The sequence below is a fragment of the Leopardus geoffroyi genome, chromosome A1 (genome assembly GCF_018350155.1).
Source record: "Leopardus geoffroyi isolate Oge1 chromosome A1, O.geoffroyi_Oge1_pat1.0, whole genome shotgun sequence".
NCBI classification, from domain to species: domain Eukaryota; kingdom Metazoa; phylum Chordata; class Mammalia; order Carnivora; family Felidae; genus Leopardus; species Leopardus geoffroyi.
Genome location: NC_059326.1, coordinates 10436325 through 10452100, shown reverse-complemented (window position 1 = coordinate 10452100; position 15776 = coordinate 10436325). Strand labels below are relative to the sequence as shown.

General features: G+C 41.8%; 1 protein-coding gene across 3 annotated transcripts in view; it reads right to left on the bottom strand.

The window, feature by feature from the left end:
- Positions 1-5062: 5062 nt before the first annotated feature.
- B3GLCT (beta 3-glucosyltransferase) overlaps positions 5063-15776 on the bottom strand; it is a 121464-nt gene continuing 110750 nt past the window's right edge. For all 3 annotated transcript variants that reach the window (XM_045471313.1, XM_045471467.1, XM_045471393.1), the window contains one exon: positions 5063-7214. In XM_045471313.1, the coding sequence (XP_045327269.1) occupies positions 7047-7214 (168 nt within the window). In that variant the 3' untranslated portion in view covers positions 5063-7046. The remainder of the gene's footprint in view (positions 7215-15776) is intronic.

Sequence of the window (15776 nt, the reverse complement as noted above, 5' to 3'; positions counted from 1 at the left end):
TGGTGTGGTCACAAACCAAGGAATACAGCAGCCAGCAAAAGCTGGAAGAGGCAGAAAATGGATTGCTCCCCTCTGGAGGAAGCACTGTCCTGCCAGCACCTTGATTTTCACCCAACGATATTGAGTTCAGCTTTCTGGCCTCCAGGACCGTAAGTGTATAAATTTCAGTTGTTTTATGCCACCGAGTTTGTGGTCACTTATTACAGCAACCACAAGTACACATTTTGGTCCTGGGAAGTGAGATGCTGCTGGAATACATAGCTAAAAATGTGGAAATGGCTTTGGACTGGGTAATGGATAGAAGCTGGAAGAATTTTGACACGCAAGATAGAAAAGGCTTACATTATCTTAAAACAGTCTGTTGGTAGAAATGGATGTTAAAGGTGCTGCTGGTGAGGACTCAGGAGAAAGTAAGGAGCGTGGGAGAGAAAGACTATGTCATGTTAGAGAACACATACGTTATTGTAAACATGATGTTGGCAGAAACTTGAGCTTTAAAGGCCCCACTGGTGAGGACTCCGAAGGAAATGAAGAAAATATTTTTGGAAACAGAAGGAAAGAAGATCCTTGATCTGTAATGGCAGAAAGTCTGGCTGAATTATGTCCTGTAGTTCAGTTACATGGAAAGCAGAACTTAGTAAGCAATGAACTTGGATATTGGGCTGAAATTTCCAAGCAAAGTATTGAATATGCAATATGGATATGCAACCTGGTTTCTTCTTGTAACTTGTAATAACATTTGAGAGGAAAGAGAAATTGAGAGGAAAACTGCTAAGCAAAACCAAAACTGGACTTGATGCATTTGGGAGATTTTTATCCAATCCAAACTGTAAAGGATGCCCAAATTAGGAGATTGACTCTGAGGAAAGAAAGCCATGAAGAGAAAACCAAGGGTATAGCCAGAATAGTCTTTGGCTAGTGCCATGGAAGGATGGAAAGGTCAGAGTATTCTCTCGCACAAAGGGTCCCTTGAAGATATTAAGTGTATGATTCGTGGATCCCCTCAACCCTGGAGCAGAAACCAGGGGTAGAGATGAGATCATCAGGAAGGATCTATGGAGGAGCATCTTGTCCAACGGCATGAGTCGCCTTGATATACAGCGGAGACTCAGAATTTTTAGATTACACAAGCAGAAATGATGCCTGTTTGACCCCAAGGGACAGAAGCAGGACACAATGAAAGAAGGCTGCTAGACTCCCCAAATTCCACAGGCAGGGTAATACAGTTTTCTTTGGTTAAGGCACCCCGTTTGTGATAAATTGTTGCAGCAGCCATAGGAAAGTAATACACATTAGGTGCCCAACAAGACGTTTTTGGGTTTTTAAATTAAGTTTAGCATTAATTACATCAAAATGAAATGTCAGATGGGGAGTATTTGTAATATATGTATTTTATGATGTATCCGGCATAAAGACTACTTATGAAAGAAACACCCATGTACCCACCAACCAGTTTAAGAAACAGAAATTGACATTACCTTTGAGTCCCCCGTGCATCTGAGAGCATCATCACCCCCTTACTTTCCCGCGGAGGTAATTACTCTGTTGAATTCAGTGTCAGTCATTCTCTTCTTCTTTATTTTTTTAGATGTGGGTGTAGCTCTGTGTTTGCTTTTTATTTTGCATGGTTTTAAATTGTACAAAGAAAATCCTCCTATGAGTTTTGTTCTGTGACTTTTTTTATTTGCTTAACATCAAGATGCTTCGTGCAGCTGTAGTCCATTCATACTGACTGCTGCATAATGTGATATTATAAAGATACACTGGCACTTGTTAATTCTTTAAGCGACAGGTATGGAGACTGCTTCCAGCTCCAGGCTCTCCTGAACTGTGTGTGCTGCTATGAACGTTGTTGTACATGCTTCTTGGTACACGGGTGTAAGAGGTTTACTAGGGTATATGCCTCAGAGTAGAACTACTGAGTCATGGTGCACGAGTACCTCGCCCTTACCAGACGGATTGCTGTCCAAAGTGCTGGTACAAGAACTTGAAATTCATTCTCACGTAGCCGGCTTCTTCATCTTTTACCCTCCCAACATAGATTGCTTCTATAATTTATCTGATACATAAGCATATTTGCCTTTAATCTCTCTGGTGTAGGGGATACTTATGACTAACTCTTGGGTTCTTGGTCATCTTTGTCTGTGCCGGTCTTCCATGCTCTTCTTTGTAGAGGTGAAAGAGCTCAGGTATCCAATGACTAGACTCTGGAACCAAAACGTCTGGGCTCAACGCCCAGCTGCGCCACTTACTAGCCGTGTGACTTTGAGAGGGTCACTTAATCTCTCTGTGCCTCAGTCACCCCAAGTGTAAGCTGGGGAAGACAGCAGCACTCACTTCAAAGAGATGTTGTCAGGATGAAATAAGTCGACGTGTGAAACACTTAGAAGAGCGCCAAGCAGACTAAGCTCTATGTAGGTGGCTGGCAGGTTGCTGTCGTGCACACCGCCGTTCTCCCAGGGGACAAACATACGCAGAAAGTCAAACACTCTCAGCAGGTAACTGCCTCCCACCGAGCTGAAGTGGTCAGATTCAAGCACTCACGTTTTCATGTCAGCAAATCGAAAACTCTTTCCTTGTGCCTACCCTTCGCTCCGGTGTGACAGCAGATCCTCCTGTCAAATTAGACCCTCCCACGGAGCTCCGGATTCCATCCTGTTTCCCCAGAACTGCCAATGCAGTCATTTTACTAATCTCACTGTCCATGTGACCGTTCTCATCACACGTGGACATTCCCTGGAATCTTCTTCTCTTAAAATGCAAACTCCCTAGTCTCCACGTCCCCCCAACCTTAAGCTACTTCCCCTTGTCTTTAACTCATAAAAAGAATTAACTGTAGGCCAAAAAAAAAAAATTGTTCATAATTGCTCTCTGCAATCTCTGTATCTTCCCCCATGCTGCAGCATTCACTGGGAGTGGTCTCATCAAGGTCACGTCTATGCTGTTGAATCCCACAGACGTCTCCATCCTCTCCTAATGGCCCTCTAGGATGTGACACCTGCTTCTTGAAATGCTCTTTACTTGGCCTCCATTACACGTCATTGGCGTCCCTCCCACCTTATTGACTGTCCTGCTCAGGCTGACCCTGCTCTCTTCTCTTCCTACATTCTCTCCCGAGATGATTCTGTGTAGTCTTGTGTTTTTCAAAACTTTTCACATGCTGATGAGCACCGGAATCTCCAGTCCTGACTCCTCTGTTGAGTTCCAGACTCGCTAACGTCAACTATTTATCGGACGTCATCTGGATGTCTAATAACAATGATGACAGCCAAGCGACAGTCACGCAGGCTTGCTTTCTTTTTTTAGACATGACAAACTTGCTCCCACCTTAGAGCCTTCACATTTTCTGTTCCCTCTGCCTAGAATACCCTATGAATACCCCTTGCATTCCTGACCTCTCCTAGTCATTTGGATCTTTGCTCAAACATCGCCTTCTCATCAGGCCCTCTCTGATCACTCCCATCCAAAGTAGCCCCTCGATCTATCACGGTGTCCTGTTCTTAGTGCCTTTAAACATTTGTCATTATTAGAAATCATCTCCTTTCTTCACTTGTTTACTGCTTTAGGTTGATTCTCCTTGCACCCACCTCTACTCCCACTAGGAAAGTGCCTTTTAGGGGAAAGCATGTGCCGTGAGACAGCATGAGACACAAAGCCTTCACTTTCCACAGATGGGAGGAAGACACATTTTACAGGTGACAAGTTTATATAATGCTTGGGAACATAAAACAATGTGCCAGGCATTCAAAGATCCCGGGGACAGAGTGATGAGTAGGACAGATAAGGGGCATCCTGGAACATCTGGCACGTAGTAGGTGTTTAATAAACAGCTGCTGAATGAATCGATTCATTTTTGTCCGTAGAAATTACAGCTGATGAACGAAAGACAACAGAAACATTCTAAAGATTCTTCTAGCGTTCTTGTATTACCAATTTCTGAGGAAAAGTACACAATTAGTGGATATGGACACACTAAAGGTATTCGGCAACCAGGAAACTGAGAGCGTACTGACATGTATATACCTGTGCATGTTATCACTTTGTGCTATGGTTCTGTGTTCCCAAACATTCCATAAAGGGTGTGTTTGCACCTGAATTTCTTTTTTTTTTTTTTTTTAATTTTTTTTTTCAACGTTTATTTATTTTTGGGACAGAGAGAGACAGAGCATGAACGGGGAAGGGGCAGAGAGAGAGGGAGACACAGAATCGGAAACAGGCTCCAGGCTCCGAGCCATCAGCCCAGAGCCCGACGCGGGGCTCGAACTCACGGACCGCGAGATCGTGACCTGGCTGAAGTCGGACGCTTAACCGACTGCGCCACCCAGGTGCCCCTGCACCTGAATTTCTGATTTAGCTGTAAGATATAAAAATTCTACAGAGACAACTTGCTTTAGTTCTATCAGAAGTGACTTAAAAGCAACAATAGCATTCCAGTTATCCCTTGATGTTGGCATCCCTAGGATGAAAAGAACTATCTGGAAGTGAATTCCTATGAAAACGGCAGAAGAAATGTGAATAGGGCAGTATCTGTCCTGGGAAGTTCAGACTCAAAATGTATCTCTTGAGGTAGGAACTGTATGGGAATCCGTCCCAAAATAACATCTCCATTTGTTATAGAAGATAGAAAATGGTTTCATAGACTTTGTATAAATAGATCTTCAATATCTGATGGCTTTCTCTTACAAGGATAGCTTTTTATTAACTTTGCTCCCTGAGAACTGTGTTTTCTTTTTTTTTTTAAATTTTTTTTCAACGTTTATTTATTTTTGGGACAGAGAGAGACAGAGCATGAACGGGGGAGGGGCAGAGAGAGAGGGAGACACAGAATCGGAAACAGGCTCCAGGCTCCGAGCCATCAGCCCAGAGCCCGACGCGGGGCTCGAACTCACGGACCGCGAGATCGTGACCTGGCTGAAGTCGGACGCTTAACCGACTGCGCCACCCAGGCGCCCCGAGAACTGTGTTTTCTGAGCCACCAACTTTTTCCCCGGGCTTCATTAATTCTTTCTCCCCTTAGCCCTCCCAGTTTAGGTCGGACTAATGGATACACTGGAGAAATGAGTAACTGAGGCAAACATCTTTTATTTGTGGTGAGGCTGACATAGTTCCAAAAAGTAAACACAATCAATGAAACACCAACAAGTACCAGAGGAGGTACTCTGGCATCAGTAGAAGGCACTGAAAGCTTGACGTGGATCTTCATGTACAGACGCCTGTTCAATCCTGTCAAATGAATCTGCCATATTGGGAGTATGACAGTTGGGAGGCCAGAGCAGGAAGAACCAAAGCCTCTTTTCCACTGGGTCAGGCAGCCAGGCTCCCCGGGGGGTACTGATCACAGATAACAGGCAGGTGACTGTGACGATAGCAAGGACAGCCATCCCAGCTCTGACAACGATGCTGATGTCACCACCAGTCTGACAGGATCTATAGACCCTTGGGGTGCTTCTCAAACATCTGCTCGTCCCCAATCCAGTCCTTGGACAGGCCACCACATCCACTTTCACAAAAATGAATCTAATGCATTCGGTCACCACCGAAAACACACCAGTTCTGGTTTTTGCTAATTTGGAAACCAGTAAAAAATACTATTGCATCATTTTGGAAATGAGTCCAAGCTAAGCTACAAGAAAATGTATTGTTAAAAAACACACATGGGTACTTTTAGTGGTATGGCTTTAAAACCCTGTGCTTGGCCATAAAAAGCCTTACAAGCAAAGTTAATGAATAGCAATTTTTTTTTTTTTTAAAAAAGAGGAAAGTATTTTACTAGACCGAAATTAGTTTAAGACATATCAAAATCAAATTTTATGCAAACGCCTTTGGAAAAACTGAATTACATAATTAAAATGTTAACATACAGAGTACTTTTTACAAATTAATAATGAATGGGTTAAATTACTAGATACTAAAGATATGATTTGAAAACTAGAGCTGTTTCAAAATACTATATTCAAATCTCATTTTGTAAGAACCCAGGGAAATTACTAAATCACCATGCTGCCTTTCCACTAGGGTTTCACGGTACACTGGGGGGTCTATTATGAGCCAGGAGAGAGTCGTTAAGTAACATTCAAAGAAAAATAAGAGTAAAACATCAGGTACAAATTAATTTAATTCACTTCCTGAGACTTCCACAGAACTCACAGACTTGAATAAAGCCCGACAACATTGTTTTTAAATATTGAGAACACTATTTTCTGGCGGAATCCAGCACACTTTTGTGTTACAAGTAGGTCATAAAGATAGGGCTTCGGGGAGAAATAGAACAGAGATGAACCTCTAAAGAAAGAAATAGAAAGCTCTAGCAGAAGACTTCTTATTCTCTTTTTATGAGGCACCAACAGAAAAACAGATAAAACATAACAACCCTGATTATAGACTACGGGGGACTTCGTATCTCGACTTTTATGATGTTTGATGAATATTTAATACAGCATTATTCCTACTGAATAACCAGAAAATAATTTTCATCATTAATAATATGGTTAAAAAGTTCACATCATGGTAATACCCATGTCAATGGATGTTGCCTCTTCTATATATATATATATATATATATATATATATATATACTAGAATATATATTATATATATATATATATATATATACACACTGTAGAGTGGGTGTGTATATATATATATACACACACACAGTCATGTCTTGCCAGTCTCATGCCCATCTGACACTTTATAATGAAGAGAGAAAACAGGAAGGAGACTTCTGGTACCATTTATTTTTCTGTGACAGTAATAAAGCTGCTGTATCACAGCTTGAAAAATACACAGTAATCACTGTATATTACAATAACCGCATAATGCAAAAAGCAAGTGATTTTTCCCAGAAAAAAAAAAAATCTGTTTCCCCGACGACTCTGTTTCTTCCCCCCCGCCCCTTCAAAAAATACCATATACATAATTTCCACCTAAAGTCAGAGTCTCCCAATGCCATGTGGCACATGGAAGCAATGTGGTCACAGCTCGCAGGACGATGCCAGCCTCCACTCCGGTCTCGTAACCAAACTGTGCTCATAGGCCAGCACGCTTTACAACTCTTCCTTAAAGCCTTTCTGTGTCTCCTGCCTGGCTTTGTCTTCCTCACCGGGTGCCAACCACGTGAAATATACCTTTACCGGATCGATGTTCCAGTGTTTATGAAAAGATATGGGAATTTGGTGAGAAAGGTACTCCCTAGGATAATCCACGGGCCGGGCCTGCGAGAAGAGGAACAGAGGTTTATGCTCTCTTAGCACCGAAAACAATTTTGCTTCAGAATAGCATTTGAATTCACGAAGTGACTGCTTTTCTTCAATATTTGATATTGGCTATGAGAATCTAAAAGCAAGCAAGAAAATCTTTTCCACCACCCTCCCTCCGACTCCAGGCTCCCTGCTTTTGTATCTCCGATTACTTAAATATTCCAAATGCACCACTTTTTGCTTCTGTGTTCCACAGACCTCTAGGAGATCCCTCAACCATGATAAATATAAAAAGCTTTCCTTGGTAAGTCATTTAAGTCACTATTATAACGTGCAAAAAAAGGCAGAAAAACTGCTATTTCCCAGGCCTCTCGAAAGAAATTCTGGCCACATGTGGTGTGTGTGTGTGTGTGTGTGTGTGTGTGTGTGGTAGGGCAGGGTGAAGAGTTCTCGGGGTTCTCCTGGCCTGTCCACTGACCTGATGTGTAATTAGGCGTAAGTCTCTCAGAGTAGGAAAATGTGGAGCTCATCAGGGAATCAGGGAGAAGGATAAAGTATCTCAATGCTCTCTTCCTATCTAGATGTCTCGTCTGACTGCAGAAATGTGAAGAGACACATTGAATAACTGGAAACGGTTTGCAAGAGAGCCAAAAAAAACTTTCTGCATTGTCATCATTTCAATATCCTCTAGAACTTCACAAAATGATGTTTAAGCAGAATCAGACATAGCCTAGAATGACGGAGATTGAAGTAACCTAGCAGCTATGGAAGGAAACTGAAACCAGATACTATTTCGTTTACTCGAAACAAAGTATCCACCTGCTCTCAAGGCTTGTTTACAGATTTATATCGCCCATCTGTGTTATACGGTCACTCACTGGGTTATCAATACTGAAACAGTCTTGGCTTTATTAAACCCAGATAGGATACACTTTTAAAATGTTTCATTTTTTTATTTTTGAGAGAGCACAGCAAGAGGGGTGGGGTAGAGGCTGCGGAGGTGCTGGGGGGGGGGGTGGTGTGGGCAGAGGATCTGAAGCAGGCTCTGCACTGACAGCAGAGAGTCTCATGCTGGGCTCCAACTCACGGACTGGGAGATCATGACCTGAGCCAAAGTCAGATACTCAACCAAGCCACCCAGAGGTGCCCCTAAGATACATTTTAAAAACAAGTCTTCTCTAGGCTAAAATTTTATTATATTCTGCTTAAAATGCCTGATATGAATACTTAAATAAACTCTCTTAAATGGTTTACAGAATACCCTCATTAAATTTTATCTCATTCATTCAACCCTTGAGACAACCTTGCGAGATGATCAGGGATTTGTCACCAATTTATAGATGAGAAAACAGAGCTCACAGAGATTGTAACTTTCTTAGGGTAACTTGACAAGCCAGGAATGGAATGGCGGGGGGGGGGGGGGGGGGGGGGGTGTGGAGAGCAGGTCCCCGGCTCAGATCCTAGTCCAGCGTCCTCCCAGGGCAGTGCGGCTGGTCCTCATTCCGTTGTGCCACAGGCTGGGCACATCAACAGTGCCTTTACTGCCCTGGCCTCCTTGGGAGGCTTTATCCAGGAATGGCACAAATATTCCACTCACATGAGGGTTCAAACAATAGTATCTGCAAAGAAGCCTTCAAAATAATGTGAAGGGGGAGGGGCGCCTGGGTGGCTCAGTCGGTTGAGCGTCCGACTTCAGCTCAGGTCACGATCTCGCGGTCCGTGAGTTCGAGCCCCGCGTCGGGCTCTGGGCTGATGGCTCGGAGCCTGGAGCCTGTTTCCGATTCTGTGTCTCCCTCTCTATCTGCCCCTCCCCCCGTTCATGCTCTGTCTCTCTCTGTCTCAAAAATAAATAAACGCTAAAAAACAAAAACAAAATAAGGTAGGGGGAGAACTTCCATACCAGCCATTTATTGTGCTTTAAAAATTCTAAGTGCTCATGGGGTTAAAAATCTAAGAAGGAAATTTTAAAGGAAGAGGGAAAACAAAGGCCAAATATACATACTGGAATAAAGTCTAACAGAGGTGAGAAAGTTTTGAATATTAGCTGAGGGGATTCATATATGATGTTTACTTGCAAGGCCTTCTGAGAGTTTACTGGCGTGGAAGAAAACTCAGGAAAAACATACCCTCAGTTCAATTCTCAGATAACTCCACAGTTGTTGATGGTCCCAGAAGAAAGAAAGAAAAACAGTGGAAACAACTCTTGGCTCGTTTTTCACATTTAAAAATGAACTGTTAGAGACACAAATGCATCTCATAGGAAAAAAATTAATCCATAATATCTTTCCCTGCATTCGTGCAGATTTCAGAAGTGATTGCATTTGTATCTTAGGGGCCATGGATACGAGTGAAGGGCTGGCTTACAAAGTTATTAGAATGGGCTAATCATTTCTGGAAAATGCAGTTATGAAAAACAACAAAGCAAAACTAGAAAAGTGAAAAGAGGCATCTGTAACACCAAGAAGTCTAGATGGACTCTGAGAATCACATCTCGTTGCTCAAAATGCCAAAAGGAAGTACCAGTCAGGGCCAGGAGTGTGGGAGGAGGCCTTAAGAACAGACGTGGAGCATGATGGGAAGCTGTGCACAGGGAGAGAGATGGCTTAAACTGCATGAGAAGGACAAACTTGGGGTGAAATCAAAATTTAATCTGTAAATATTAGAGCACACCGAACAGCAATAAATGGAGATTAAAATTGTATTTCTTCAGACAAACACATTTTTATGGCTATATTGACATATGATTTACATATCATACAATTCACGCACAGTAACAGTAGCTTGAAAATTTTTAGTAAACGTCCATATTTAGGCAACCACAAATCCAGTTTTAGAAGGCTACAATCATTCTCCCAAATTCCCTGGCATTCATTTTAAGTCAATCCTCACCCCTACTGGCAGCCGCAAGAAACCACTGATTTGCTTTTTCTTTATAGTACTGCCTTTTCTAGAAATTTCTTATCAGTGGAATCATATACCACGAATGTTTTGTGCCTGGCTTCCTTCACTTAGCACTGCTGCATGTATCATAGTTCATTACTTTTATTGTGAGCAATATTACATTGAGTGGATATACCACACAAACAACACACAGTGATTACCACACAGCTTTTCATGGGTCAGGAGTCTGGGCACAGCTTAGCTGGGACCTCTGCTTCATGGTCTGTCACAAGATTGTAATCAGGATGTCAGCCCAGGCTCTACGATCTCATCGGAAGCCTCGACTAGAAGACCCACTTCCAAGCCCACTCTGGGGTCGCTAGTAACGTTCAGTTCCTTCCGGACTAGTGACCTGAGGGCCTCACTGCCACGCCCAGCCCCCTGCAGCTTGCTTCAACAAAACTTGCAAGCCAAGAAGGAAGTAGGGAGAGTCTACAAGAAAGTTGGAGGTCACAATCCCTTGTAACCGAATTACAGAAGAGACCCCCCCCATCACCTTTTCCATACGCCATGGGCCCACACGCCAGAGAGGGGAATACACGGCGTATGAATGCCAGCAGGAGGGGACCAGTGAGACTGCATGTCATAAATTGCCTACCACATATATGTTTAACTTTTTAAAGACCACCAAAACGTTTCCAAAATGAGTGTATTTTATATTCCCAGTAGAGGTCCAGCTTTTCCACAGCCCCACCAACACCGGGAAGAGTCTGTCGTTCGGCTGAGGGCCATTCTAGGCGATGTGATTTTAGTCTGCATTTCCCTCATGACTAACAAGGTTGAGCATCTTTCCACGTGCTTATTAGCCATTCATGTATCTTCGTTAGTGAACTGTCTGTTCAATCACTGGCCCATCTTAAACTCAGCAGTTGATTCTCTCGTTGACTTGCAAAAGATGATTATATAATTCTGGATTCAAGTCCTTTACCAGATACGTAATTTAGAAACATTTCTCTCAGTTATGATTTTTTTTCTTTCTCTTCATGATATCTTTTAAAGAGCAAAGGTTGGTTTTTTTTTAAGTTTCATAAAGTCCAATTTATGAATTTTTCCTTCTGTGGAGCATGCTTTCGATGCCATATATCCTTGCCTAAATTAGGGTCACAAAGAATTACCCCTACGTTTTTTTCCCAGCAGTTTACAGTTTTAGCTCTTATATTTTGTACTATGGTACATTTTGAGTTAATTTTTGCGTGAGGTATGAGGGAAAGTTCCAAGTTCATTTTTCGTGGGTGGAAATATATAATTGGTCCAGCACGACTGGTTCCACGTCCCCACTGAAGTGCCTTGGCATCTTTGTGAAAAATGAGTTTACCATAAATGAGAGGGTTTATTTCTAGAATCTCTATCCTGTTGATATATTTTATATATATATATATATACATATATATATATTTCATTGATATTTATATATATATATTTCATTGATATTTATATATATTATATATAATTATATATAAAATATTTATACTACTTGTACCTTGTGTTGATTATCATAGCTTTATAGTGAGTTATGAAATCGTTGAAGGGTAAATTCTCCAATTTTGATCTCCTTAAGAATTGTTCTGTATTTCCATACACATTTTAGGATCAGCTTGTCAATTTTTTACAAAAGAAGACTGCTATGATTGATATGGATCACACTGAATTTAGAGATGAATTTGGGAAATGTGGGGCAATAAAATTTCCCTGAATTTCTGTGCTCCTGTAAAAAAGCCCTTATTAACCCCCAAGAAACATCTCACAGTCCATTTGTCTAGTCAATTGCTCTGATCCCAAAGGAAAGTAAAACTTCCCTTATCTCTTTTTTTTAAAAATTTTTTTTACTGTTTATTTTTTATTTTTGAGACAGAGACAGAGCATGAACAGGGGATGGGCAGAGAGAGATAGGAGACACAGAATCCGAAACAGGCTCCAGGCTCCGAGCTGTCAGCACAGAGCCCAACGCGGGGCTCAAACCCACAAACTGTGAGATCATGACCTGAGCGGAAGTCGGACGCTCAACCGACTGAGCCACCCAGGCACCCCAAAACTTCCCTTATCTCTTGAGAAGGCCAAGGGTTATATCCCTGAACTAGGTCTAGAGGGTAAGCCCCGAAGTGCCAGGAAAACCTGTACACTTTCACTCCGGGATACATTTACATTTCAAGGACGAATGAGGTATTTGCACACCAAAATGCTGACGTAAAGGAAGCGTTCCTCTTTAGAAGCAGAGAAAACAATTTTTCTTTGTCACTGGCCCGTGGGGTATCGGGCCACTCCTGTGGGACAACTGAGCTGGCCCTTAGCGCAGTGCCCTGGAGGTAAAACTAGGTCGAAGAGGCAGTGGAGGTGGGGTGGGGGTGGGCACAAGATAGGCTCTTATTTACTGTGACTTGTTTAATCTAAAAATCTCTCTCTGATCCAGAACACTTCATTTAGGCATTCAGAATAAGTTAATTTTAAGTAAGATGAAATAATGAAATTTAAGCATTAAAACATCAGCAGAGTAAATCGCCATCATACTAGGTATTGAGTCTTCCAATCCATAAATATGGTCTCTGTCTCTTCGCTTAACTAGATCTTAATTTTTCTCAGAATTTTGTTGTACAGTATACAATGTAACTTCCTCGACGGTTTATGCCTGAGTATTTTTATTCATTTGGATGTTATTGTGAATGACATTGTTTTCTTCATTTTTGGATTTTTTGTGGCCAAAACGGTACAACTGCTTTTGTACATTGGCCTCGTAGCCTGCAACGTTGCTAAACTCATCTATTGGTTCTAGAAGTTTGGCCCCGCCTCCGCCCTCCACCGCCACCTTTGGTGGACAGGTGGATAGGGAGGATTTTCCACATACAAGATCATATGGTCTATGGATACAGACAGTTTTACTTCCTCCCTTCCAATTTGTATCCTTACATGTCTATTTTGCACCTTATTGCACTGGTTAGAACCTCTGAGTATAGTGCTGAATAAAAGCGGTGAGACAGACATCCCTGCCTTGTTCCCAGTTTTGGTACGTTATAGATTCACTTTATCAGATTGAGGCTTTCTCTTCTATTTTGTTGACAGAGGCTTTCTCTTCTATTTGTTTTTCACTTTTCTATTTTTTTAATATGAAATTTATTATCAAATTGGTTTTCATACAACACCCAGTGCTCATCCCAACAGGTGCCCTCCTCAATGCCCATCACCCACTTTCCCCTCCCTCCCACCCCCCATCAACCCTCAGTTTGTTCTCAGTTTTTAAGAGTCTCTTCTGGTTTGCCTCCCTCCCTCTCCAACTTTTTTTGTCCCTTTCCCCTCCGCCATGGTCTTCTGTTAAGTTTCTCAGCATCCACATAAGAGTGAAAACATACGGTATCTGTCTTTCTCTGTATGACTTATTACACTTAGCATAACACTCTCCACTTCCATCCAGGTTACTGCAAATGGCCAGATTTCATTCTTCTCATTGCCAAGTAGTATTCCATTGTGTATATAAACCACAATTTCTTTATCCATTCGTCAGTTGATGGACATTTAGGCTCTTTCCATAATTTGGCTATTGTTGAGAGTGCTGCTATAAACATTGGGGTACAAGTGCCCCTATGCATCAGCACTCCTGTATCCCTTGGGTCAATTCCTAGCAGTGTTATTATTGGGTCATAGGGTAGATCTATTTTTAATTTTTTGAGGAACCTCCACACTGTTTTCCAGAGTGGCTGCACCAATTTGCATTCCCACCAACAGTGCAAGAGGGTTCCCGTTTCTCCACATCCTCTCCAGCATCTATAGCCTCCTGATTTGTTCATTTTGGCCACTCTGACTGGCGTGAGGTGATATCTGTGTGGTTTTGATTTGTATTTCCCTGATGAGGAGTGACATTGAGCATCTTTTCATGTGCCTGTTGGCCATCTGGATGTCTTCTTTGGAAAAGTGTCTATTCACGTCTTCTGCCCATTTCTTCACTGGATTATTTGTTTTTTGGGTGTGGATTTTGGTGAGTTCTTTATAGATTTTGGATACTAGCCCTTTGTCCAATATGTCATCTGCAAATATCTTTTCCCATTCCGTTGGTTGCCTTTTAGTTTTGTTGCTTGTTTCCTTTGCAGTGGGGAGGCTTTTTATCCTCATGAGGTCCCAATAGTTCATTTTTGCTTTTAATTCCCTTGCCTTTGGAGATGTGTCAAGTAAGAAATTGCCGCGGCTGAGGTCAGAGAGGTTTTTTCCTGCTTTCTCCTCTAGGGTTTTGATGGTTTCCTGTCTCACATTCAGGTCCTTCATCCATTTTGAGTTTATTTTTGTGAATGGTGTGAGAAAGTGGTCTAGTTTTATTCTTCTGCATGTTGCTGTCCAGTTCTCTCAGCACCATTTGTTAAGGAGACTGTCTTTTTTCCATTGGGGATATTCTTTCCTGCTTTGTCAAAGATTAGTTGGCCATACTTTTGTGGGTCCAGTTCTGGAGTCTCTATTCTATTCCATTGGTCTATGTGTCTGTTTTTGTGCCAATACCATGCTGTCTTGATGATGACAGCTTTGTAGTAGAGGCTACAGTCTGGGATTGTGATGCCTCCTGCTTTGGTCTTCCTCTTCAATATTACCTTGGCTATTTGGGGTCTTTTGTGGTTCCATACAAATTTTAGGATTGCTTGTTCTAGCTTCGAGAAGAATGCTGCTGCAATTTTGATTGGGACTGCATTGAATGTGTAGATTGCTTTGGGTATTATTGACATTTTAACAATATTTATTCTTCCAATCCATGAGCATGGAATGTTTTTCCATTTCTTTGTATCTTCTTCAGTTTCCTTCATAAGCTTCCTATAGTTCTCAGCATACAGATCTTGTACATCTTTGGTTAGGTTTATTCCTAGGTATTTCATGATTCTTGGTGCAATTGTGAATGGGATCAGTTTCTTTATTTGTCTTTCTGTTGCTTCATTGTTAGTGTATAAGAATGCAGCTGATTTGTGTACATTAATTTTGTATCCTGCGACTTTGCTGAATTCATGTATCAGTTCTAGACTTTTGGTGGAGTCTGTCGGGTTTTCCATGTATCATATCAGGTCATCTGCAAAAAGTGAAAGCTTGACTTCATCTTTGCCAATTTGGATACCTTTGATTGCCTTTTGTTGTCTGATTGCTGATGCTGGCCCTTCCAACACTATGTTAAACAACAGCGGTGAGAGTGGACACCCCTGTAGTGTTCCTGACCTCAGGGGGAAAGCTCTCAGTTTTTCCCCATGGAGGATGATATTAGCTGTGGGCTTTTCATAAATGGCTTTTATGACGTTTAAGTACATTCCTTCTATCCCGACTTTCTCGAGGGTTTTTCTTAAGAAAGGATGCTGAATTTTGTCAAATGCTTTTTCTGCATCGATTGACAGGATCATATGGTCCTTATCTTTTCTTTTATTAATGTGATGTATCACATTGATCGATTTACGATTCCTGCAGCCCAGGAATGAATCCCACTTGATCATGGTGAATAATTCTTTTTACATGCTGTTGAATTCGATTTGCTAGTATCTTGTTGAGAATTTTTGCATCCATATTCATCAGGGATATTGGCCTGTAGTTCTCTTTCTTTGCTGGGTCTCTGTCTGGTTTGGGAATCAAAGGAATGCTGGCTTCATAGAATGAGTCTGGAAGTTTTCCTTCCCTTTCTATTTTTTG